Here is a 26,341-nt window from a genome sequence, read left to right on the forward strand (position 1 = left end):
TATCCGTATGTTTGTGGTCCGATCTAGACAAGTCGACCCTTCGGTTCCCAGGACAAGTCCCCTACAGGCTGAGCAACTGCTGCCCCCATCTATCACACACTGTAGCACTATTGAAAGGATATTTGATTTTATATTAAGTAAACGATTAATTTAACTCAGACAGGATCCATTAAAAAAGGGTTAGACCAACATTGAACCTAAAGATTATAAGGAATTAGTCCGTAAGTACTTTTTTTAGTATTTTCATTTCACAGCAAGTCCATTTTTTAGGGCTGGCTATAAAGTATCTTCTGTTTACCTTTATCTGTTCATAGATACATTATGTCACAGAGTGTCACGGTAAGGGGCTGATTTTCTTAAAGCTACACATACCATTTATCTTAAATAGTTAATTACATAAACAGCCTAAATGTTAGCATGTTGCAGAGTAATAGAGTTTTCAACTTGGAGCTCTGTGCTGTGATGGTATCTCCACAATCAGACAACAGAAACCATTCCTTAAGTATCTGCAAGATGAGTCATAATTAGCCCGTTTATTCTGAGTGCTGCTGGTGATTTTTTTTGACTGGCTGACTTTTTCAACAATGAATCCTATTGAACTGTCACTTTCCTTAAGTAAGACATCCATGACTCCATGACTCCATGATCCTTTGACCCCCCCAGCCCCCATACCCTCCAGACTCAGAAAGACACACACACACACAGACACAGACACACACACACACACACACAAAATGTAGGCACACAATCAAACCAAACTAAAAGGAATGTCTACCAGTGGTGTGGAATGTTTTTTCTTTAGCACAAATGTGTTCCCCTTCTGTATATATGTTTTCTTCTTGTTCCAAATGTGTGATTCACTGTTGAAAGAAGCAAAAGAAAGCTAATGCTACATACACTTATGTTTAGCCCTTATTAACATGTGCTTGCTTTTTTTCTTATAAATTACTGGATAATCTGGCTTTAACAAGAAATAACAACCTTTTTGGTTGGTTTGATCATTACTCAAACATATTCAACAGATGCTTATTACATTACAGCATGTCTCTTTTTCTTTATCCAAAAGCGACTTACATACATTAAATCACATAGGACAATACCCCCAGGAGCAATTTTTTGGGGTGAAATGTCTTGCCCAGGGACATAACTACATATAGACTGCAGTGGAAGATCAGCGCACTATCCCACTGTGCCACAGCCTCCCTGATCATGCTTCAAATGTGGACATTCCTTTGAGTTATAGGGTCAAAAGTTTGTAGCATTAGAAAACTCTTGATGAGGCTATTAAAATAAAGTTTACTTATAGCTACCAAGCTGAAGTCTCAAACATTTAGATGACATAAACAAATGTTTATTTGTATGATTGCATATCAAACATATTTGTCAAACATTTTTTGTCGAAATTACAGTAAAAAGCTGTTGGGCGATAATAGATGTCAAGGCATAAAAATATACATAGTTGGTTATTGTGCAGTCCGTCTATGTCGTAATAAATGAAAAATGCTAACTATGTAAAACATTTTCTATGAAACGACCCCTACTAAAACCTGAGTTTGACATTAAAGCAAGATGGTTTCAAGTAAAGTTTAAACTTGTCACCACTACAGGAGAGCAACAGTGTGAAATGCAGCTACAACACACATGTTTTGGTTTCGGAAATGGTCTGAAATGTTCAGAAAATGATTATTTCTGCCATAGTAAAACAGATAAATACTTTGAAACATGTGAATTATTACCCACACACAGCATTTTCCTGTAGGTAGTTATTTGATGGTGTGCACAAAAACTATTTCAGGCAGGAATAAATGTGATAACATTTACGCTTTTTACACTTTGTTACAGTAGAAAATGATATCAAAAACATTTTGGCTTGACTTTGTACAAAACAGTCCCCCCCCCAACTCTCTCATTAGCATCTTTCAACTAAACATTAAGAGGCCTTGACTTTATTTAAATGTCAACACATACAGTATTTCAGTCTTTGTAGGGCCTATATCTTGTGCCTGCGTGTGTAATTGCTTGACTGTTAAAGAATAAAACAATCAAGAGGCCACATCAGTCCTCACGTTGTTATTTTCAGCTTCAGTGTCTTCCAGTATACGGAACACACATAAAAAAAAGAGCAATAACTCTTCAGGAACTGATCTTCAAGGTCTTCCTCCAAAATAAGACATAATGTACGTGGTGCTCACTCAAGTTAATTATGATCTTTGTCAAAAAAAAGAAAAACAAATCCTTATTTTGTGTGATTAACTTGAGGGGTTCAAAATCATTTCTACAACATCTGGAAAGACCACTATTCACACTGCTCATATACTGACTGTTGTTGTTGTTGATGTTGTAAGCACTCCTGTTTAAAACCCGGGAAACTAATTCCAACATCCTGTAACAGATGCAGTCATACAGTAACGTTATTGCATTATTTGAAATGTTACAGCGTGGAGTTCACTGACAGTATGAACTAACTTTACCAATCTTGAGTGGGGATCCTTAAATCCTGAAACAGCCATATATCCGAAGAGATGAAGTTGCAAATCTTCCAGCAAATGTTTGGTACTAAGTTTGATTAATGATGGCATCAGAGGTTTATTACAATATATCTGACTTCAGATTACTGAGGTATTTGGCCAAAAGCAGTCAAATTTTGTAAAAGTGAAAAAAATACTCAAATCAGTCAAATAAATGACCATCATTTGTAAGTTTGTATTTGTAAACTCCCTTCATTATCCAACTACAGAAAAAAACCAGAAGACTTTACCTCAGTGTCCTCAATGGTAGCTACGACCCTGGGTCAGTTGGGTTTACACAACATCCCTGTAGAGTAAAAAGGGTTTTGTGTGTGTTTGGTTGCCAGTAGGAAAAAGTTTGTCTTCATCCTCTATTGTTTGCTATGTTTCAGCTTTTCAATGTGATGACAGAGTTTGAGCGCCGGACCCAGCTTCAGTCCCATGTACTTCATAATGACATCACTGCGCAGCAGCATCAGAGCTCTGCCATCAATCTCCTGTAGAGAGGGGATAATGCAGGGGGGCACGTTACCGACACATCCTTTCAGAACAATTTGAAGTTAAATTTGGGAAATCCAGTTTGAGAAAAAAGACCGCTCATATACATGAAATACTCACATGTTTTCTGAACAGTTCGACATGCGGGCCGAGAGTTTGGGGGTCAGCATCTTGGACAAACCGCATGACATCATCCACTGACCAGGAAGAGGTGTCGCTCCCTGAACCCTCTTTGTCTTGCTTCACGTGGTCTGGGCCCGTCGTCGAGCTAGCGGCTATAAAAAAAGAATCAAACCTATGCCTTATTAAATGTTACACCTTCGTGTTATGATTGAAACTGAAATGGGCTAAATCAAAAAGAAGGTTTATAGTTTATAATTGTTATGCTTAAACCTCAACAACAAAGAAACCACTGTCCTCTTCTTGAATGAATAACTTTAAGTAGAGGGTTATCACTGAAGAAAATAACGTATGGCTATTATTTTAAATTTCCTTATCACATTTAGAAATCCTACCCTCAACTCGTCTGGGTGGACACATCTGGCCAAGTTCAGTGGGGTTTGAGCTGACGCGTCTTAGGGGTGGCGGTGTGTGTGTGTGTCCAGGGTAATATGGCCGCTCCTTCTTTGTTACCCTGTAGTCCGATGTTGTGAGAGAGGTGTGGGTGCTGGGAGCAGCATCCTTTGTAGAGTCTTCTTTGGACATGCTGTTCTCAGGGTGGGAAAGTGGTTCTGTTACAACAACAAAAAAAAAAGGTAAGAAAATCCGATAAACTCGTGTAAAAAAAAAAAAGATGCTGCAAAGTACTGTACCATAGACAATACAGCCATAGTGACTAACTTATGTACGAAGATCTTAGAGAACATTTTTCTGATAGGATCTCACAATGTTCTAAACTTTTTATTCCAAACACACCAGTTAATTAGTAAATAGGGAAAAAAACCTTCATAAAAACTAAGGGAATTGCTACAAAAGATGTTTTCAAAATTCATAAAATGATTTAGATCTTTTCGCCGGACCATTTCGCCCTGGGAACATGGTCTTACTGTCTACCAAATTCTGTCATTGACAAAAAAAAAAGTTTGAAAACTAGAGAGCTTTATTTAATAATTATAAAAATCACTTTGCAATGTACATTATATATGATATTTCCAGAAAATATCATATATAATATTTTCTGGAAAAAGGTATTTTTTTGGTTACTGATTTTACAAATATGATTAATAATTTTAAAATAAATAAATAATTAGTTTCAATATATTATGGAAGTAACTTATACATATAGGACTTCACTGTGTTACTGCACCAACCCATGTTTACGGTCACTCTGTCCACACTTTTGCCCACCTGACTTGGTCCTGTTGTAGAAGCGTGTGTTGTTGCTGAAGGGGCTGAAAGGCTGGGAGCTGAACAAACTGTCACTCTCCAGATGTTGGCACATGTTCTCCAAGAACCGCAGCACAGACGACGTACTGGAGGCCGAGGGTAGCTTCACGTAGCGTATACCATGCTCTGACCGCACTGAGGGGTAAAACACAAAGAGCTATTAATGCACATCACACAAAGACACATGCACACGCACTCGCACACACTGTATGCATTCACATCTTAAGAAAAACAGCAGATGGTTTAGGGTAACCACCCTCCCTTTATAAGCAAAAACCCACCTTTTTAGCCCATCCAACACTGCACCAAATCCACCCCCCTTCCACCAACACCCACCCAAGCCAAGCTTCCACAAATGAATCCCCCCACCCCGCCTCCTCTTCACCCTACCTCTTCGAATCCAGCCCCCCAAGGGAGACCCAATCCCAGCATCCAAAACCAGGTTAGCCGCACATGTCATCTCTGATTACAGACACAGGGCTCACATCAGCTGCTGCCACAGGCCCTGTATTTTATTCCTCCACTCTCCTCACACATACAAACTGACATACACATGCAACATGCATGAACCATGTCTGAGTGCTTAAACCAATTTCAATTGCCGATCCATGCTTTATGGCATTAGGTGTTAGGAATACATTAGAATTTATCCATTTTCAAGAAATGACTTTGAAGGAATATTTCAACACTTGCTTCTTTGCAAGAACAAAATCCCTCTACCAGCACCTCCAAAGCAGGACAGTTTATTTTAGGTATTTTTTATTTGTTTCATTCGTACTAAACCTGAAGTGTAAGTGTGTGTACAATTAGGACTTTTTCTTGGCCGGGACCGGCTGCTGTGCAACTAACAGAGATTAGAGGAAGTTGCTGCTTACGACTAAGAAATAGTCCAACAAATAGCCCACTGTATTACTGTATGTGAAACAATCACTTCTACACATTGTATGAGTTAAATAGACAGATGTAACATGAGGAATTTATTATCTTTAGAGGAGCTGGTGGCTCACTGTTTCCCACATGTTTATGCTTAGTTAAGCTACAGTACAACCGTGGCAAGAAAGCTAAGTCAAAAAAAAAAGGTCAAAATATTAATTTAATGTGGTCTTACTTCCATGGAAACGTGTTGGAATAATATATTTACCAAAAATGTTAAAACAATTTGCTAAGAGTGGAAATCATATTAACTTTAAGCAAAAAGCCCAACAATTAATAATTTGCTTCTCAAACATGAGATTTGATATTTTCATATAATTTCATATTGACCACATGACATTTACACTTACAGTCAGACAGAATGAGCAATATATCTTTGTCACATTGTTAACCTACAACTTCTCAGGAATATCCGGTGGTGTTTACTGTATTTACCTCTGATGACCTCTCCTCCTGTGTGGGACTGGCTCTGCAGGAAGGACAGCATCACAGAGGGCTGGTACGTACAGTCAACACAGGCTTGAACAGCCTGCTGCAGCACTGCGTTGACTGGAGCCGGGCCAAAGTGGTCGGGTAGCTGCTGCACTAGCTTTCTGTCAAGATGCGGGCCGTAGTTCCCATGCTTGTTCACATAGACACACACTGAAATGAACAAAGAGAGGGAAAGTTGTACCAATCCAAACACTGTTGCGTTGGACACTGCTGTCTGTGGACTTTTATATCAAGCTAGAAAGAGGTGTTGATAGTGAACATATAAACATGAGTACACATGAGGCTCAGTTGTATCTGTGATCTCACCTGTGCATACTACATTTGAGCTGTTGCTATGGTTGTCTGCTGAGGCGTGTCCGGGGACCATTCTGGTCTCTGGAGGGGGGACTGTAACTGCCGGTGTCCCCAGAGATTTCACCAGCCCTGGCTTCTTCTAGACCAAAACACAAACAAACTCTTTCTCATTAACTCCCTGTAACCTACAACATTTCGAAATTATCTATTGAAAGGTGTATTTATAAAACGTTGACTAGTACACACAAACTGCACTGTAGCACATGTTGCAGCTTCTAGGGCAAAGCTCCTCATTCATCATGAATAAACATCCGCTAAATCTTACTTCTGTTAAACGGTGCACCTCTGACCCCTTTTCCTCTAAATCAAATCTGCCATAATACTTATAAACATAAGATGACCCGGTCACTGGACCACAGCATAACAGATTACAGCGCTGTGACATCTCACCTTGTTCCGAGGCTTGGGCCCTCGCTTCTTGTGTGGTCTTGGGGCCAGAGTAACCTCAGAGCTCGTCCTGGCAGGACACGTTGATGATCCATTTACTGCTGCTGCCGCTGCAGCCTCAGCCGCTGCCTTCAACAAAGCAATAGTCTGGGATTTGGGACGACGACCACGGACACCCTTGCGCACAGGGAGGGGTGGCAAGGGATTGGGCAGTCGGTATGAGGTCTGCATGGAGGATGAGGAACAGTTGGAAGAGGATCGACGTGTAGTGAGGGAGGATGAGGGGGAAGAAACCGGAACAAGCAGTGCACCAGGGAGCGTAACTGTAAAACATGGGATTATGGAGGTAGAGAGAGAAAAAATATGTTGATACTCTTCTTGTAATATGCATGAAAGATGCTAAAGATAATCATATAAAATTAATACAAGTCATTGATTTGGATTTTATGGAATTAAATAGATTTTAAATCTGCAGCACAAAAAGAATAATATGGGCTTCAAACAAACGCATGTGTTGAGAATAATCTTTACTTAACATCCCTGAGGCAAAGCATTAGCTGCATTATTAGCAATGTCACATTTACACCCTTAAGACTGTGTTCAGTGTTTAGACAGATTTTAAGAAGAAGAAAGACAAAGGGGGAATGAATAACTATGTGGTTCTGCAGAGGAGATTTGTTTTGATTTTCCAGAGTCCTCAGAGATTGGCAGGTCCTTTGTATTTGGCCCCTCCTTACACTGAAATCTGAGTCAAAAGTCACAAACCCCCAGAGATCTGCCTGCTAGACTTTTCCTTAAACCTTCTGCTTGGAGCAACACAACAAAAATAGTGATTATGGTGATACGATTCTAACCCTTTTTCCACATACAGCAGTAGATATTGGATTCTTGGGGTTGGTCTATTGGGAGTTAAATCGTATCCAACCATTATGTGTATCAGATGAGAATCATTAAAAAACACCATTTCAAACAGCCTTTGGGACTTTAATGCCATATTTTTTATACTCATTTGCTCACTTACATAGACACCATTATACTGAGTGTCAATATATTGACACAGGCAACCATTGTCTGCATGTAAGTTGTCATGTTTTTAGAACTTCCAAAAGGTGGACGAGTTCTTCAGTAACTGTATCTGTGAGAAGCTACAATTGGCAGTCAATATCAGCCTAGCAGTTATACAGTATCAGCAAGATAGTACATTGGTTTTAAAATCCAGCATTCTAGGATGAGTTTCAAGTGTTGCTATGGTGTGTGCCATCATTTGTCCTACAATGGCCTGCTATCAAATCAATTAGAATAAAATACCTCAGCAAACAAAACCTAGCAAACTCTCGTTTTGGATCACAGACAAACACTGACTTAAAAGTCTCTCCACAAAAAAAAATCAATCTACTTGCAAAATGTCAATCAGCGTAGGTGTTAATATAGAAGGACAGTGGCAATAAACTGAGAAAATAGGATTTTAATGAAAAAAAGCAGTGGCACAACCAGCCCCGTCTCTCCTCATTAGCCCTGTGTGACTCTGTGATATGATCACATAATTATCAAAAGAGGTTGTGTGAAAGAAAGAAATTAAGGAAAAAAGAAAGATAAGCCTCTCCTATTTCAATACAAGGGAACTGTTTGGCGAGAGCAGTGGCCTGAGAGTGCATGTGGAGGCTCTCATGGGGCCCGGGCTTTCAATCGAGCTTCTAGACTGAGGCGATATGGAGACACTATGGAAGGTTTACAGTATTCTCTAAGGGGCCAGCTGGGGCACCCTGAAAGCTGCTTAATTGGGAAATGAGTGAAAGTGGCCGTATATAGAGCAGGGTTTTGTTTCAACGGGTGAAGTCTCACTCGCTCACCAGGAGCGGTCACAAAAAGCATGCTCAGGGAGCAAAAGAAACAGAAATACCGACCTGCACGCACAGTGGCACGCTTATTCACCGAGCTATGAGAATTAAGCCCTACAAAGGCAGATCAAAAATGATTTGCAGGGTACCAATCAGTATCAGCGGGTTTTAACTCTCCAAGGGAAATCTGAGTTGGGGGGCCTACTCTGATCTTTCCCTGCTGAAAAAAAAGTCTAATCCATTCACATAATGTGACAGCCACTGGAGCAACATGTTCCATTTCCAAAGTGGTGATTAATGTCATATTATGCCAGTTTGTAGTTAACCATTTTATAAAAAGTAAAAACAACGAATCACATTTGCATTTTTAACTACAACTTTAAAATGTTTTACATCCCACACTGTCTGACAGCATCATAAATATTCTATATCCACCTCAAGCTCTTCATCAAAGCAACATGAAATGTATAATAAGAGAAATAAATATAAAAAAAGATATATAAATATATATGTATAAATATCTTCATACATGCATCATTTTATAAAAATGTTCCAGAAAATACAGCCAACAATGTTGTATCTATAGAGACTATTGTCACTTGACTTCAATTTAAAAAAATGTCTCCAAATCTTAACTTTCTTGATTAATATCTGGGTTAATAAAATGGGCAAAAGTAGAATAGCACTAAATTATCAAACTTCAAATTATATTAAACAAGAAGGCTGGAACCAGCAATGTCTGGTCAAACATTTCATAAACAAATAATTGTTGACAAAAGTTTTGCAAATAAACGTTACTTTTACTTATCAGAAAGACGATCAGTGGGATAAGCTCATGCTTCACAAAGATAGATTTAAATAAATATGTATTTCCTGTTAACATATTAGCATTAACTTTGGTTTCATTTATTTGTGTACCTTTTAAAATGTAAAAGTAAACAATGTCTTCCTGGTGTGGTAGTAAAGATGCTTACATGTTTCTAAAAGATGTGATGTAAAATGTGATTTGTTGAATACTGACCGAAAAAAACTAAAATAATTTGAGGAAACACTTAAAATATACCACATTTAGATTAACTCTACAAAAGACGTTTAGCATGGCAACCCTAGCATGTAACCAACCAGACATATGGTTCTGATCATGACTATATAATTCCAACTGACTCGTTGACCCGTCTCAGCTAAAGCCTGAGGAAACTTGTGTATGTGAGCGCACATGCATGCATGAGAACGGGGTCGCCGAGAAGTGTGTCTGCTGTCTGGGGGGCGGGGGGAAGGGCTCCACAGAGAGCCTCTCATCTAATTACACCCCCCTCACCACCCCCCTTACATGCTGAGCACCCACACCCACATACACACACACAATGTTGAGTAAATCTGAAGCAGTCTAAAACACATCAACTGCAGATTCAGGTGTGTGTGTGTGACTGTGTGCAAACAGAATAGAGGAGGAAGTTACTTAAATAACTTCAGGCACAATGTGTAAATACAAAAAACCTTTCCTGCACCAAGACTGCATGACACTTCAGTAGATGTTCACCATTGAACAGAGTCAAATAAGTTAATATAATTATAAAAATAAGGGAATAAAAACAGCACGGAAATATTTGATAATCACTTATCTTTCCCTCATTATTTGGCAAACTAATTCCTGATGTTTTACACACACACACACACACACACACACACACACACACACACACACATAAACATACACATGATCAAAAACACATGGAGCACCAAAATAATTACTGACAAAAACACTGTAAAAACTACAATTCTCTATGAAAAGCAATTGCCGACATGAATTTGACTGAATGCAAGTCATTCAAAAAGTCTTCATGTTGAACAAAGAAAACTGTGTGAAGCTCCAGCTTTAATCATTAACACCCGAGTAGGAGGCAGCTACACGTGAGAAGACATGCAACTTTCATGTGAACAGCAGATTTTTCTTTCACTTCCTTTTTATGTTTTGCCAACACAATGAGTTAAAATCTGATGGAAACTTTGTTTATTTTTAGTTAATAATACTTTAAGCCATTTGGGGAGATAATTAACAGTTCTAAATACAATCATTTCTAACACCACCAATACTACTTCCTGAATGGAGAAAATCATTGACTGAATTAGTTTGAATTGGTGCAGTTTTTATACATGATGATTTGTAACATTTTAGGTAAGAAAAATCCACATAAGTCTAATGAAACATGCTATTGTTCATAAATATACCTGCACTCAACTTCAATGAACTGCATTGTATGTCTAAAACATCCTTTAAAACACAATCAAGGCAAAATACTGGAAATATAAAGTGTGAAGTTTAACTTTTTTTCCTGTTATTTATGAAAAACAGCAACAAAAAAGAAGTTTAGCAACAAAAACTCACCAGGAGTTCCCCACAAAAGCTGCAGAACTTGGCTTCTTTACTTGTGGCTCTCGTAGTAGTAGTGGAGGCAGTTGTAATGATAGTTGTAGTAATGTCCGTAACAATACTAGTCACTGACTCTAGTTGCTTCCTGGTTGTCTTTTAGCAGCAACTCTTTGTCTTTTAGCCGGTGTTGATCTGTTTCCTCTTCCTAACTTCCTCTAAATATTCTCCTCATCTTTACTTCATGGCTATTTTCTCTCTTTCTATCGGCTGCTTTCTCTATGTGTGCCTCCCTCTTCTTTCTCCCGGCAGCAGTACACAACAAAGCCCACGCTGCTGCTGCTTCTGCTGCTGGTTCAAGCCGCTGCTGCTGCTTCCCTGCCAATGAATGAGCATGAGGAAGGAGGGGGGGGGGGTGTTTAGATTTGCATACAGGCTGGGGAGGGGTAGAGTGAGGGAGGGATGGGTGGGTGGGTGTGTTGGATAGTGAGGAGGGATAGGGGGGAGTTGATCCCTTTATTCATGTTATCTGTAGGCCATATCGACAGTCTACGTCAGTCACCTGCTTCTCAACAAGCCCCTGGGGGAGGGGGAGATGGGGGGGAGAGCGGTTAACGGTGGGGCTCTCAGATTGGATGGGGGATGGGGGGAGGTAAAAGGTTAAACTTGATCAGAAGAGTCCGTGTAGAATTGGGTAAACTCCTGGAGTTGGTGAGCACATAAGCAAGCTTACACATACACACACACACACACACACACACACACACACACACACACACACACACACACACACACACACACACACACACACACACACACACACACACACACACACACACACCAGAGCCCCAGAAAGAGGTGCCTCCTCGTTGTAACCGTAGCCTATTCAGACATTCCCTGGTGAAAGATGGCCAGGTCCAGGTCAGGAAACAATGGTGCAGTCGGATATCACCCTGGCTCTGGAACAATGTGGAGCAGAGCATTTGGAGGAAGCCTGCATGGGAAAAGTCCCTTCAGTCAGAGATATCTTAGTCTGCTTCTGATAGAGCTAATGTTGCAGATTCAAGGAAGAAACTATTTGATACAAGTATGTGAGGCAGTGGTGTATCTCAGCGAGATTACATATTTGACAACATTCTTGCATGGGTTATGACATGGCTTACACATTTATAAAGTGATGTCATTATTTCTTTTAATTTCAATAAATAATGATCGTCCACTTTTCAAAAATAAAATGCATGTTTCTGCCCAAATAAAGAAAAATAACAGGAGACTAAAATAATATAATTTTACCATAAATAGACCCAAGCCATTGCCAAGTGTCTGTATCTGCTAAAATACAGGCATGCTCTATTATTCTATGCATTATTCAGTTAGGGCTATTTTGCATTCTGACCCAGTTCAGTTTACCAACAAGCAAAGACAAAGACGTATCAGAAAATTAAAAAAAAAACACTTTTGCATGATGATCTACCGTCCAGAAAAGGGAAAAAATAATTAGGAACCCAATTTTGGAATCCTCTAACTTAAAAAAAAAAAAAAGGAATAGCAGGGTCACAACAGCACAATTTTTCTAAAGGCTAATTAGACATTTTAAATGGAGTAGTAATTACAGAGTCTCTCACTCCCTTTCTCCCATGTTAAGCTATATCAGCTCATTAACACCTCAACCAAGCCCTACTTATTCACTTACTCCCATACAAACATAGCTGTCTGTTGATTATGATAACCGTTTTTTTCCTCCGGATGCACTCACACACAAAGAGGTCATCTGTGTTATGCTCTCTGCAAGCTGGATGTATAAACTCATCTGCTGCACAAACCTGTTTACTTCTTGGGGGAAAAACTCACTTTTTGCACTGCTTGCAAAGACATATTTGAGAATCTGGAGAGCTAACCAACCGACAAACTGTGAAAAATTAGAACCCAGTCCGTTGTGTGGGCTGCCTGGTCAGAAAACCTGGGATTCAACAAGACAGATTTGTCTCCCTTCCCTATATCGGCCTATTGGATCATACAATCCCCATTCTGAGTGTCGGAGGATCTCCACCCAGGGCTTGCCAGGCAAAGGTGCACTATATTTTCTAAGATGTATGGGTAAATCAATTAATATTTCATTAAACCAACTAACCTGGGTGTAATCAAATGGATGTTGCATCATGACAGCTCCCTAAACACACGATGATTAGTATTCTCATATAAAGCAGAGATTAACGTCTCTCTGGTGTAACGATATACAAACACTGAAGGCTGAAAACTTGCCTTCCTCACTGCCCTACTGAGGTCAGAGAAAATGTAACGGCTGCCATCCATCAACAAAATGAAGGTTGTTGGTCCGAGGTATTCAAAGCCACCTGTTTCCTGTCCAGCGGGCACCATAAACAGAGTAAATGGGTGGAAATTGCTGGATGGGAGCTAATGCATCAGAGCAGCAGGCATGAGGATGATTGATACCACATCTGCTAAATTTCTTCAAATGTCCCTAATCATCATGTCCACTCCAGAGTCATTGGTCAAAGTGTTTTTGATGGATGAGAAAATGTCTAAATATCAGCCAAAGAAAATAAACAGATAATCCTTGAACATCAAGCTTCAGCATTTTAGTGCAAATTATATGTTGACATGCTCCTGTAACCGCTGAGCCTAATTAACATATAATTACATCCTGATTAATAATTATAGTTCACTCTTTAATAATATCAACTGAAGCTCTAATTTGTGCATAAAAATAAAGGGAATGTTTTTCCTAACTGACATTAAGGAGGCCATGTGGGGTCCATGTAAAAATGAGGAGTACATAAAAACACACAGAAGAATGTGGTTTAATGTTGTTGTTATCTGAAGGGGCCCCAGAGAAATCTGCCATTTTAAATTTTTTCAGAAACCAAACATGAGACTAAATACGTTGCCAAAGAAATCTGAGGCAGTTCTCAGTAAAATTAGATGACAAGTGCAAACAATGGAACACTACTCAGAGGATTATGAACAAACATTTCTGGGCATACATGACAAAGTCTTTGTCTCTCAGAGTAAGTCAGTGTTTGTTATTTTGCTCTGACTGCCAAGCTTTTTTGCCACATCTTTCAATGCGCAAAATGGAGCCAAAAGCAGCCCAATAAATCACACATTTAAAAAAAACAGCCTCTGGTTATGTAAAGCACTGGATTAATATATGAGTGGGATATATTCAAGCATACTCGCTGAATCTTTAGGGAACTTGGCATTAACTTGACTAAATGTGGATGTTAGAGCTGCAGGTCACAACCTCTACAACAAAACGAGCAGCTCAACAAAGAGCAGAAGGAAAAAACACATAGGAGATTCACAAATAAAAATCTTGATTCTACAATTAAAACAGGTGTTGTTATTTCTAATTTATACATATCAAATGAACGTGTTAAGGTGAAAATGTGTGCCTTTCTGAACACACATTCAAGTGTCTTAAAATCGAGAAATGTAGTTAATTGTAAACCTTCTAAATAACACCTTCTTACACACTCAACAATCATCACATAATTATCTATAGGATGTCCCTAAAACATAATAAGAATGGATCTCATTACAAGAATAAAGGAACTAAAATCACATCTCTATGGATTTGTTCTGGCGTCGGGCCTAGGACCCAAACTGTATCATATTATTTTTTTTTTATATTTTCTTTTTGTATTGTTTCAAAAGAGACATTGTCATGACATCCATAGGTGGCACAAATGGGTATACAAATCATGACAAACTAAACATGCAACAGGGGAAAACGGCACATTTTTCAAAAACAGGAGTTAGAAAAAAAGGAAATAAAATAAAAGTGTCTTGTGCCAGCAATATAGACTGTCAAAGTCATTGCAGTTCAAATTAGTCCAAGGTTTGTTTCTCTCCCCTTTCAAGAGTTATGCATGACAGCAAACACAAAACAACTATATACATCCAGAGGGGGACAAGTAAAAATAAAAAAAGAAACTGAAATGCTCGTAGCAGTTTGGCTTAATATGCTAGAGAAAATAGGTTGCTATAAAGTATTCAGACATTTATAAAAAAATCAAAAGGGAATGTAAAGTCTATAGGTGTTCCTTCAAGTCATTATCTTTACAAAATCAGGTCTAAGAGGTTTAACATATTGTGTCCATTTTTCACAATGTTGTAGGAAGTGATCTTTTCCATCGTGTAAATCGTCATTGTTACATCTATCCAATTATTTATGGTAGGCACAACCTGCGTCATCCACCTTTGGTTTTTTGGTTATAATAGTTTCTCAGTTGAAGATATCTATAAATATCACTTTTTTCCAGTGCAAAAGTCTCTCTTAAAGTTTGAAAACTGACCATTTCATCAGTTTTAATTATGCCTATTTTCAATGGTATTTTTGTATGATCAGTAAGACAGATGAAAAGATCCTGACCTTTTTTTAATGTGATATTCTTTATGTTGTGAAAAAAAATGAATCTCGAAATCTGGGGCTATTTCTAAAACATCTTGGGCTACACACTCAACAATCATCACATAATTATCTATAGGATGTCACTAAAACATAATAATAATTTATCTCATTACAAGAATAAAGGAATTAACATGTTTCAAGGTAATTACACTGTCAATTAGGCCATTAGTTCTTGATACCACATAATTACTTTGACTTAACACTAAGCAATTAATCTACCCAAAATTAAATCTTTGAAATATACAACAAAAAAAACATTTTTCTTTCTATGAGATTTAGAAAATATCTCTTTAATTTATATTTCTTTTTTTTATAGCATTATTAGCTACCGTTCCAGCTTGTCATGATGCAACAATAACTAGGCCTCCCTGTTTTGCAGTCATATCAACTGCATTATTATGAAGCTCAATGAGTACTTCTTCACAGTGCCAAAGTTTGCCAAATATCTAATCAAATGCTTGCAGATTGTGACGTAAAGTCTCAACAACAGCTAGACAGACTGGATAAGCTCTGAATGAGAATCAGAATCAGAATACCTTTAATAGTCCCGAAGAGGGGAAATTTTCATTGTAACAGCAGAAAGAGCCTAAGACAGCGTAATGTTACACCCAAGATACTAAAAAAATATATAAACAACAATCACACAATAGCACAATACACATAAATAAAAGTATGGCAGCCAGATATGTATTGCACAGTTATTAACACAACAGGGGGTGTTATAGTGAACACCCTGAACAAGGCCTCTCTGTCTTTATAAAGGCTCGAGTTTGTGGCCGAGAAATATGACACCCAGTATCGGGATGATTAAGGAGAAGAGAGAGCACCAAATAATAAACCTTTAAAGAAAATCTACAAATATGCTGAGCTTTTAGTCACAGAATTTGCCCACCTCAGTTCTCAGCCTGTAATGATGAAGCACATGATCAGAGTTTATGCTCTGCTGCACTCTAGTGGTGGCAATTGAATGATGCAGTTTAAAGAGCAGAGATAAAATACCCACCTTAAATAAAAGTAAGTCTGTGCAATAAACTATCCCACTATTGTCATGAATATTGGTCTAAAATTAAATCTTGAAGCAATTATGGAATTATAGCTGGATACATTCACTTTCTATTATTATTTGTATGAAAACATATGCATTATCATGAACAGTGCATCAGCATAAGTTATATAAAATATTGTTACTGACAGAAAATTGCATTAAATAACCTCAAATTCACATTAATCAAAACTACACATTACATGACAATCAATACTAAATAAAAATCAGAGTAGTACTTACAAAAATTTCCAGGGCGGCTGTAAACTGTGTTTTGTCAGGGCACACCAGCCGACGGGAAAGATGTCTCTGGAGTCAAAGGGGCACCAGTAATCAAAGGCACCTCGCCAGCCGTCAAACATAACGAAAATCTCCTGACCTCTGACCTCTCCCACTGTGGCGGGACAAATCAGGTAGGGGTTCTTCCTGTCCACCGCCTCCAGCTTCATACCAGGCTGGAAGTAGTTTTTATCTGGTGTGGTTGGTTCCTAATGACACACACACACACACACACACATAAACAAACACATTAATACTGTACTATCACATCATCTCTGTATCATGAAAGTATTTGAACATAAAAAATAAAAATAAAAACTGCTGTAATAATAACTGTATCCTGCTGTGTCTAATCCAGTGTAATGAGTGCCCCACTCTGTGTGTATGTGCTCATTACTGCAACAGAAACAGTGGGAAAAGTTGAAACTACACCTTTTATAATTTTAACTCAAAATGTATTCTTCTATAAATAACCATCCCAATTATAGAGACAAAAAACCACATCTTTACTAGTAACATTTAAATATTGTACGGTATGTTTTCTTTCAAATGTTACATTCATTTAAACACTGACACCTAAGACACCTTGAAAGTGAGTCCCTATTTCAAACATAAATGCTGTATTACTTATAACTCAATACATTTTTGGCAGCTTCAAAGTTTGATCAGTTATTGGGCTTCAGTAGCGTCTATCAGTTGTCTTCACCTTTTTAAAAGCAGAGGCAGGAGCCATCTCTGCTCCACTCAGCGTCCGCAGGAGGAACATGGGCCATGAGGAAGCATTCATCCTGAAACCTGAACAGAAAATCAGATTTATTTAAATTATTCAAATCTGGACATAGTTGTTGGCAGTATGAATCACCAACAGCACAAGCACTTATATTAGTGACTGTGAGCCTTTAGCCTACCATTTACTGACCAACGCTCAAGAAATCCTCAAGTGACCAAGCTTTAATCAAGAAGGAAATATGACTTTGTACCTCTGGCAGCCCTTTCGCTCTGCCACCGCTCCATTGGTGCCTGTCTATAGGTCCTCTTGGTTTATGATTGTAAACAGAGGTAGAAAAGGATCTCAGATCTTGTACTTAAGTTAAAGTACCAGAGTGTAGGAATACACTGTTACAAGTAAAAGTCCTGCAATCAAAATGTTACTCGAGTAAAAGTACCAAAGTATTAGCATCAGGATATACCTCAAGTCCCAAAAGTAAAAGTATGCATTATTTAGATCGACCCATTTCAGAATATGATATGTAATATGTTTTGATTATAGCTGGAAGGACAGCGGAGCTCCTTCTCCCACAGACTGCTCCAGGTCCGCTGTCACAAGGACAGATACAGGAGAACATTCCTGCCCACTGCAATAACACTTTACAATAATTCCCCTCTGGCTGGCAGACAACTCGCTGCTCCATAGCCTCTCTGTTAACTGGACATAACATGCACACTTTATAGTTTACATTGTACATTTATATTATATTTTCATTTAATATTCCATTACATTGCATTATTTACTACCTGTATATTTCTTATTTTTATTTATAATTTTTTGCTATGCTTCATTTTGTATTGTATTTTGCTGTTTTAACGAAAAAAAACTAAATTTGGGATAAATAAAGTATTTCTGATTCTGATAATTATTGATGCATTAATGTGTTTATCAAAGCTGGTAAAGGTGCAGCTAGTTTGAATGACTTTGTATGATGCAGGGTAGATTGTGAATTTACTACATGTGTAACTAAAGTCTGATTTAAGTGTTGATTATGTTTCACATCATTAATCCAAATCTGCAAAGTAACTAAATGTATTAAATAAATAATATAATATAAATGTAGTGGAGTAAAAGTAAACGATTGACATGATTTGTAGTGGAGTAAAAGTACAAAGTAGAAAAATAATGAAATGCTTACATAAATCAGTAAGTATCTCAAAATTAGTTGAGTGTATTATGAACAGGGTGCGATTTGTAGGGGGGGATGGTGAGGATTTCCCCCCTCTGGTTTTCCTATCCCTACCTCTGCTAAATTATTTTTATCTCCGGTGGGGACAAGGATTTCCCCCCCTTGATAGCGATGAATGCAACTTAACTGCTAGACTACTTAAACTCTTGAAATCTAACGATCTTCAGTGTCTTTACATCAGAGTAGGCTATTCAGCAGCCTTCTGGCAGACGGTGCATATTTCTGAACGTCATCGAACACAAAAACATTGTAACATTTTTGTGCGGGAACTTCGCAGGAAAAACAGCGCTGAACCAAACATGAAACGCGTTCAGAGCAGCATATCATCTTACTTTACAGGACCCATTTGCAGAATTGTGGATAGAAGAGGGCCGAAATGCTGCAGACAATGCCCCGATAGGAAAAACGAAAAAGCCACCACAAATTTGTCACCAGAGCCGACTGTTTACTTTGTCTAGTTTTCCAGACCTGTCCCTGAGTGTTGACAGCACGTTGTGCTATTTAGTGAATTATTTTGAGTGTTTGATTTAAGTTAATTGGAGGGTCTTTTCATGGAGAGCATTGATGCTGTTCTATGGTGCTTTCTGCCTGTTAGTGCGTACGCATGTTTTTGTGACGTTGAATAGAAATCCATGTATGGGTTATTAAAAGTTTTGCCATGTTGTGATGGGGACTAATCCACGGACCCGAAAAAAGGGCCTGTCTACTTTTTGCGTTTTTTTCTCCCTAGTTATGCAAGTTAAAAGTCCAATGTTCTTGTCTATGAATAAATTAAAAAAAACATCCCCCCCTCTGTTTTTTTGTCAAATCGCACCCTGATTATGAATGTGGGGACGCTAGATCACATGGCAAAGAAGCTTTTGAAGTATTGTTGCTATTGTAAATTATTAGCATACTTTTCACTAATAGACGTAAAGGCAAAAATATGTGTAGAAAAGAACATTGTTTGGTCCCTAAGTGAAACATGAAAAGTTAAACCCTGTCAAACAGAATTAAGAGATTTGTATCCGGATGTCCAACCTGAAACCAACTTCACTGTGGTCGACAGCGTCGCCTTTACTGCACAACATGCTCACCTCGAAGTGAATGGAAAATAACTGATAAAATACGAAAACGGGAGAAAAACGAATGTCTGCCTAATTACAAATGCAGTAAGATTGACAATGATCCTTACAACTAACCAACAGTCCATGAATACTGAGATGTCATATCATGTTGTTCTGGCTACAACAGATTAAGCTGCTGTTTTACCACTGTTGTGAAAAATGTGTATCAGGGCTGAAAGTCAACCATGTTTTTTCTGTCGGGAAATGCAATGCCTGAAACCACGAAACAGTGAGTAAATAACGTATATAAATAATAATTGGTTACCCTACAAGTATAGTGTTAGTCCACTAGCCGTTATGCTAATATATTCAAGAAAAGCCATATGCTTATGCTAATAACATTGGCGTTCTGTACCTGTGGTGAAGACTTGACAATCAGGTGAGATTTTTTTCCTTAGCAGTGAAGCTTGCAAGTCATAAAAGAGCAACATTTACTTTCCTTTAGTTAAATATTGTTTCTGATGAGCCATTTTTTTGCTTTAAATTTTGTTAGTAGTTAAACAGTGGAATTAAAACTTTCGGTTCCGTCACGTGACGCCATTGAGCCAATTTTTATCACCAAGACACTATTGGAACAGTTTGAGTACAGTGAATCTGTTTATGAGGTCAATACATTTCCCAGTTTAAACACTCAGTATACAAGAAAGTGCATACTGAGTATAGATATGCCAAGACTAAATATGCCCCAAGGCAATGAAAATGTCCCGGCTGTGGAATGGATAACATATCTCTGATTCTGATGTCAATTGCAGTATGACTAAAATACCTCAATGTCTTTCTGTATCCAGTTGTGGTTGAAGTGAACAAGCCAATATGCTTCTCGTTTTTTCTGACCAACAGTCTTTTAAAGTGGGTGTTACAGCAGTCACTTCCACTTACAGTGAGGTCACGTGCATGCCCTCAAATATCTTAAAGACAAATACTAGTTCAGAAACACTCACCCAGCGGTGGCTGCAGCATGTCTCCGGTCCTCTCACATGTTCCTATTGGTTGGATGTCTAACGAATCAACCAGTCTCCAGAAGTCATTGGTGTTGTCACTTCCATCCAGACGTAGGCGTAGGCGGGTGCCCATCATGCCCATCACCGTTGCAATGCACACAGAGTTAGAGTTGCGAGGGTCCCGTGCTTCAAGTTTCATTCCCGCTTTAAAGTCATTAGAGGGGGGGATTCTGGACTGCAGAGGAACACAGGGACCATCAGTCACTGTCATGTTTTGTGAGGACAAATATGTCTTGATTACCCTTCCAATTGTACTTCAAAATGATTAATTTTTCAATTATGATTTATTTGAAAAATCACAGTAAGCTACGTTGTTGTATTGTGCATACTGGGACTTTAAATGTATACAGTAAATAGAGGATAAAGCTCCTGATATTATTTATCTGTTATAACCTACTCAGTCCATTTTTGTACTGAAAATGTAAATCTTTAAAAATGTGTTACAAAAACCCAATTGTGTTTCTTTAAAAAATGGTGCGCTAAACAGTATTAAATGGACTCTTTAACGTTGGAACTATTGTCAGCCTGCAGCGGTTTATTTTACTGTATTTAAAAATGAACTGTTCATCGTAATAAAGAAACACATCACTCACTACAACAAGGGGATGTGTTTTGAATCATTTTTTGGAAAACAATGTAGCTCTATGGCACGGCGAAATACTTAGTTTATCAGGCTCCAAAGACAATTGTTTTTTATTTTGCTCTTGATCTTATTTGAGAGAGAATATACCTTAAATAACACATTTAACCAAACTTATTTTCAAAACAAAAAAAAAGTCTTGCTTGTCCGAGTTATGGCAGACTGTATTTAACCATTTTAAATATAAACATTTAAAGAAAACAACATAAGGGGTATGAATAAAATCTGACCCTTCTATATACCTGTTTGAAGCTAGTAGGCGACGCCGCAGTAGAGGATGTTTCTCTCAGATAGTCTTCCCATCTGAATGGTTCTACATTAAACAAACGGTTGATTATTATAAAAACCTGATTAAAATGCAGCTTAAGATATAAATTAAAAGAGCTTATTTGGCCACGCCAGAAATGTACTGAGAAAATAGATTAGTGCAAGTACGGAAACAGAAGTGGCTGGATTTAAAAGGCTATTAACTGAAAGTTAGAGCGTTAATGAAAGGATTAACTATGAAGAGAAAGAAGCCAGAGATCAGAGTTGCCAACCATTAGATTTGTCGAGGGGAGATCCTGCTGTGATGCTGCTACGTCTCTCTTTCTCCTCTTTCTGATCTGAAATCAAAAGATGATTGAACTGCTCATCAGAATGTGGGAGCTGCTGACATACAGACTGTAATTACTGTGAGAATGAAGGCATAAAACCTGTGATGGGAATAGTTCTGAGAAAAGAAAGACTATAAAAAAAATGGAATTATGTGGTTAGAAAGCTTTAGTGAGAATTCTTTATCTTTCTGTGTTTGTTTTGTAATCAAAGTGGTGTTGAATTGTAGTACATTTGTACAGTCAGCACTGTGAAGGCCTACCTCTGTGTGGCGTTCGACCCATGATGACCAAGGTTAAGCGTGCAGCGGAGCTGAAGTCAGACAGGCTGCTACCTGCACAGACACAGAACAGGAGTTGAGGGGTTTGATGTGATATTCCACAGCATTGCAGGTAAAATGATGACAAGATGTTTAGATATATTTCTTAAATACACATCATTGGTGCACATCCCCATCATCATTAAAAAAGTTGAAACTAATGTGCAACTTTCCCTTTATTCCCACTAACTTATATGTGTCAGTTTCTGCTACAACACTCTGTGTTGAAAAAGTACCTAATGGTCTAAAATACATCTCTGATTTGCTGCTCTGATTTATCCAGACCTCGTCAATGATCGTGGACATATCTGCTTATAAAACTAAACATGGACAAGTGTTTATGCAACATCACTGTACAACTTCTGGGAAATTACTCAAAACGTTTAGTGTTTTTTCAATCAAGGCTTAAGTCTTTAATGTTTGCCCCTTAATTTCATTCATCAATTTAATTTAATGTGGGTCCGTTTATTCATATCCTGCACCAACATCTTACAGGGTAGGGTTTTTTAGGTAATTTATATTTTGTACTTATACTATTTCATCTTTATAGATTTTGTTTCCTTTTGTTTTATATTGTCAACAAATACAATGTAAAGACCAAGAAACTGTCTGTAGCTAATGCCCAGGTTGTTTTACATACCTTACTGTCCTACTACCTAAATATTCATTGGCACTCCAAATGGGTACAAATCTGAAATATTTCCACACTATTGCAATCGTAACATTTGCTAAAGCTACTTAACTGTATAAAATAGAAACTTGGCATTGTTTTAAAGATTGTTTTGTGCAGTATGAACAGATGAGGCTTCTGACACATTGGTGACTGAATGAAGGTCATCGTAAACAAATTGTGGCTTTGTTTTTGATTTGATGTCAGAAAAACTAAAATAATGTCATAATCAAAGCCAGACTTCCACTCAAATAATTTTTGCCTTCAGGTTTCATTCTTCTGAGTGCAATCCCATAATCCTGTGATATCTAATTTGTTACTCACAATTTGGATCAAAACAGAGAATAATTGATAGTCTCTAAGGATGCATTGAAGTCCGATAAAAACATTTAATCCTATTAATTTTGCCAAACAATTGATTATGACACTGCATAAACACTACCAACATATCGATTTGAAATGTGTCAAAGGTCTATGCGTTTACAGTTTTGCTTCACGACTAACCTTTACTCCTGAGGCAGGATACATAATCTTAATAAAATAAAATAGTTACCACACGATCAATGCTGAAAGTTTGGCCCAAACATGTAGGTTCACAAAAGCTCTGAACATACTCCCACTCCCTGCAAAGTCTGTACATAGTGATAGCTCAAGAATGAAGCAAAAAAATAATCCAAGGTATTAGAACATCAAAAAATGGTGATACACTCTAAATTTAATCCAGAAATGTAGAGGTTAAATTCCCTCCAGAAGCCAGAGAATTTCTCCTTTTCCTGGTTTGAAAATCTTAGCATCTGCAATGCATTGTGTCTGTCCCTCCCTCTGAAGACCCTTCTGTCTCTGCAGCAAATCCCATTGAGCTAGAAGGAGCCATAAAGATTCCAAGCTGCCATAAAAAGCCATTAAGACGTGTGGATGCAGGACGTCTGCGGGGTGACATGAAAAGGATTCCAGCTCTGCTCTTCACTCAGCTGCAGCCGGCTTCAGTGTTTGCTCGGCTCTGCCTCTCTTGCTCAAGAGAGTTAGACACAAAACACCCATCAGACCAGGAAGCACTTAATTTTACAACCCCCATTTCCACTAAGGCACCCACTTATCTAGGATTAGAGTAATGTTCACTAACCTGAACAGTGAGAAGATCTGAAAAATAACCCTGAGCTCTGTTTTCAGGAGGAGTCATAACTTTTCTTTGACATGAGGGGCTGTCTCAGTGTGACTTATGGTACTTTTTCTCATGTGAGAAAAAAACATGCACCAATCGTTATACTCACTTTACGCTCAAGATGTTTTATCCTTATGATACCAAGTTTAAAAACAAAACAATTCAGACATTTGAGAGGTTTTAGAGAAATATACAAGTTAATTATCACACACAGTTGTATTTAAGTGGGATGTTCTTGTACAGCTGATAGAAATTTGACCAAAACAGGATAATTCACCTACATTTATTATATAAATATATAGAGTTTTGTGTTTTGATGTCTCTAAAATTGCTTTTTCTGTACAAGTTCAAAATCCAAATACATTTCCACAAGACAAAGAAAAGCAGAACATCTATGGATGATTCACTTGATTTAACAATTAGAGGTTTGGCCATCCACTATTACGATTAATAAACTAATATACTATTTAATCCGAATAATGAATCACAAAAGTGCCACATACTGTAGTTGCTGTTTCAAGCTTCTATTTTTCTGCTTTGTTTATTTCAGGTGACGATACACTTAATGTTTATGAGTTTTGAATGTGTAAATAATGTGACAGAAAATGTTATAGACAATAAATAATAATTGAGAAAATAGTTGGATATTTGACATTCTTGCTTTAACAAAATTATTGGACGAATTATGCTTTTACCTTAATTGATTATCGATTGTCAAAATAAAGGTTATTGATTAATCAATAAATCAATAACAGGTCAAAGCAAGTGTACTCTGTAGCACATCCTTCTGTGGTGCTAGAAGGGACACAAAACTTTTATTAGATTTTTTGTTTTTTTTGAAAATAGGACCAACCTCCAGTCTGTAAAGCATCTTGGCCTGGTGTTTCGGTCAGGCGGCTCAGTGTGGAGAACGGACGGTGAGAGGATCACATTACCGCCGGGAGGCTGAGGGGTGTGACCCGCTGCAGGGCGTCACCTCCAGGGAGGTAACTTAAAACACGGTTTCATATCCAAAAAACTTTCATTACAGTATGTTTTTCATAGAAACAGTTTTCATGATACCAACATTTAGGTTGCATCCCATCTCTGTGACTCCAGGTCGCACGTGTGGTTTATAAACAGCACGCATTTCTTTTTTTTCCTTTGCATGATGCAGGTTGGGAGGGGAAACACTGAATCAGCAGAAGATTAAATTAGATTTGAAGAAAGGCATGTGACGCATTTTCTTTGGCGTTATGGTCACAGTTTGTGGGCGGGATAGTGGTCAATATACAGGGCTAAACACCGCTAACGTTTCGTTACAAAAAGGAGTGTGATAGGAACATTATAAGACTGGAAGATCATAAACGTGTTTTTGGCTGCAGTGTAACCGTGTGCAGGAATCCAGTAAACAAAAAGCAAAAGGGGGAATCTGCAGAGTTCAACGTAGCTCCTGTAGTACGCAGCGAGCTGTCCGCCTGCACACACAACAGTATACACGCTTGTGCTCTGAGCCAGTGCAGGGACAAACAGCAGCAAACATGACCGCTTATCACCTCAAACCCGTCACTGGCAGCACTTCATAGTAATAACGAGACATCAGCCGTACCAACCTTGTTGTATTTTGATGGGAGATTCCTCACTTTCTATCAGATGCAAGCCGCCATATTCGTTGCAGCTCCGCGCATGTCCACCACGCAGTGCTGTAATTCATATTTTTCCACTGGAGGTTTGAAAAAAAAAAAAAAAAACAGAGTAATGGGAAATTGTCAATTAGTCGTTTTATTGGAACGGATATTGTTTAATGTTTGCTTGTTATAATACAATGCATGTTGTCTGGAAACGAAAACATTAACATTTATTGTTTTTTTCAGTTTTTTAATGCGTGAGAGGGGAATGAAAATGCCACAGATGAATATAACTGCAGACACCGGAAGGTCGGATCTGAGTGAGTGACTGCTAAATAATAAAATTTTTAAAAACACTTAATGTTAATAAGAAAAAAAGACTTATTTTCTAAACTACATTAGTACTAGGAAAAGGACTGCAATAACTTTACTTACACAAAATATTAGTAAAGCAAAAGTAGTCATTAAAGAATGCTTTATTACAACTTGTTTCATGTTTGTTATTAATGTTCTTGCATTTACATTTAGACTAAACATCTGATAGGGTTCTTCCTAACTACTTTATAAGCTGCTGCATCATTTCATCTGTTAGATGTTAAGTCATCAAATATAATAGTTTTGTATTGAAGCTAGTTTGTTGCATTATTTATTAGTGAATCAGAGATAAAATGAAAGCAGTATGAATTCATTATTCCACCTCTGAAATGCATTTATATTAGTACAAGACTTGAGTAAATGTACTAAGTTACTCAAATCAACAACAAA

General features: G+C 37.9%; 1 protein-coding gene across 1 annotated transcript; it reads right to left on the reverse strand.

Moving 5' to 3' along the window:
• Window positions 1-1,329: 1,329 nt before the first annotated feature.
• scml2 (Scm polycomb group protein like 2) lies at window positions 1,330-25,657 on the reverse strand. Its single transcript, XM_063882547.1, is given in 15 exon segments — window positions 1,330-3,004; window positions 3,126-3,280; window positions 3,521-3,736; window positions 4,353-4,526; window positions 5,760-5,966; window positions 6,123-6,249; window positions 6,561-6,880; window positions 16,484-16,496; window positions 16,498-16,728; window positions 17,226-17,314; window positions 20,525-20,759; window positions 21,467-21,537; window positions 21,764-21,829; window positions 22,081-22,152; window positions 25,562-25,657. Coding segments are annotated over 14 exon segments (2,052 nt in total). The 5' UTR covers window positions 22,103-22,152; window positions 25,562-25,657; the 3' UTR covers window positions 1,330-2,878.
• Between the last annotated feature and the right edge of the window lie 684 nt (window positions 25,658-26,341).

This window comes from Eleginops maclovinus, chromosome 4 (assembly GCF_036324505.1).
Source record: "Eleginops maclovinus isolate JMC-PN-2008 ecotype Puerto Natales chromosome 4, JC_Emac_rtc_rv5, whole genome shotgun sequence".
NCBI classification, from domain to species: Eukaryota; Metazoa; Chordata; class Actinopteri; order Perciformes; family Eleginopidae; genus Eleginops; species Eleginops maclovinus.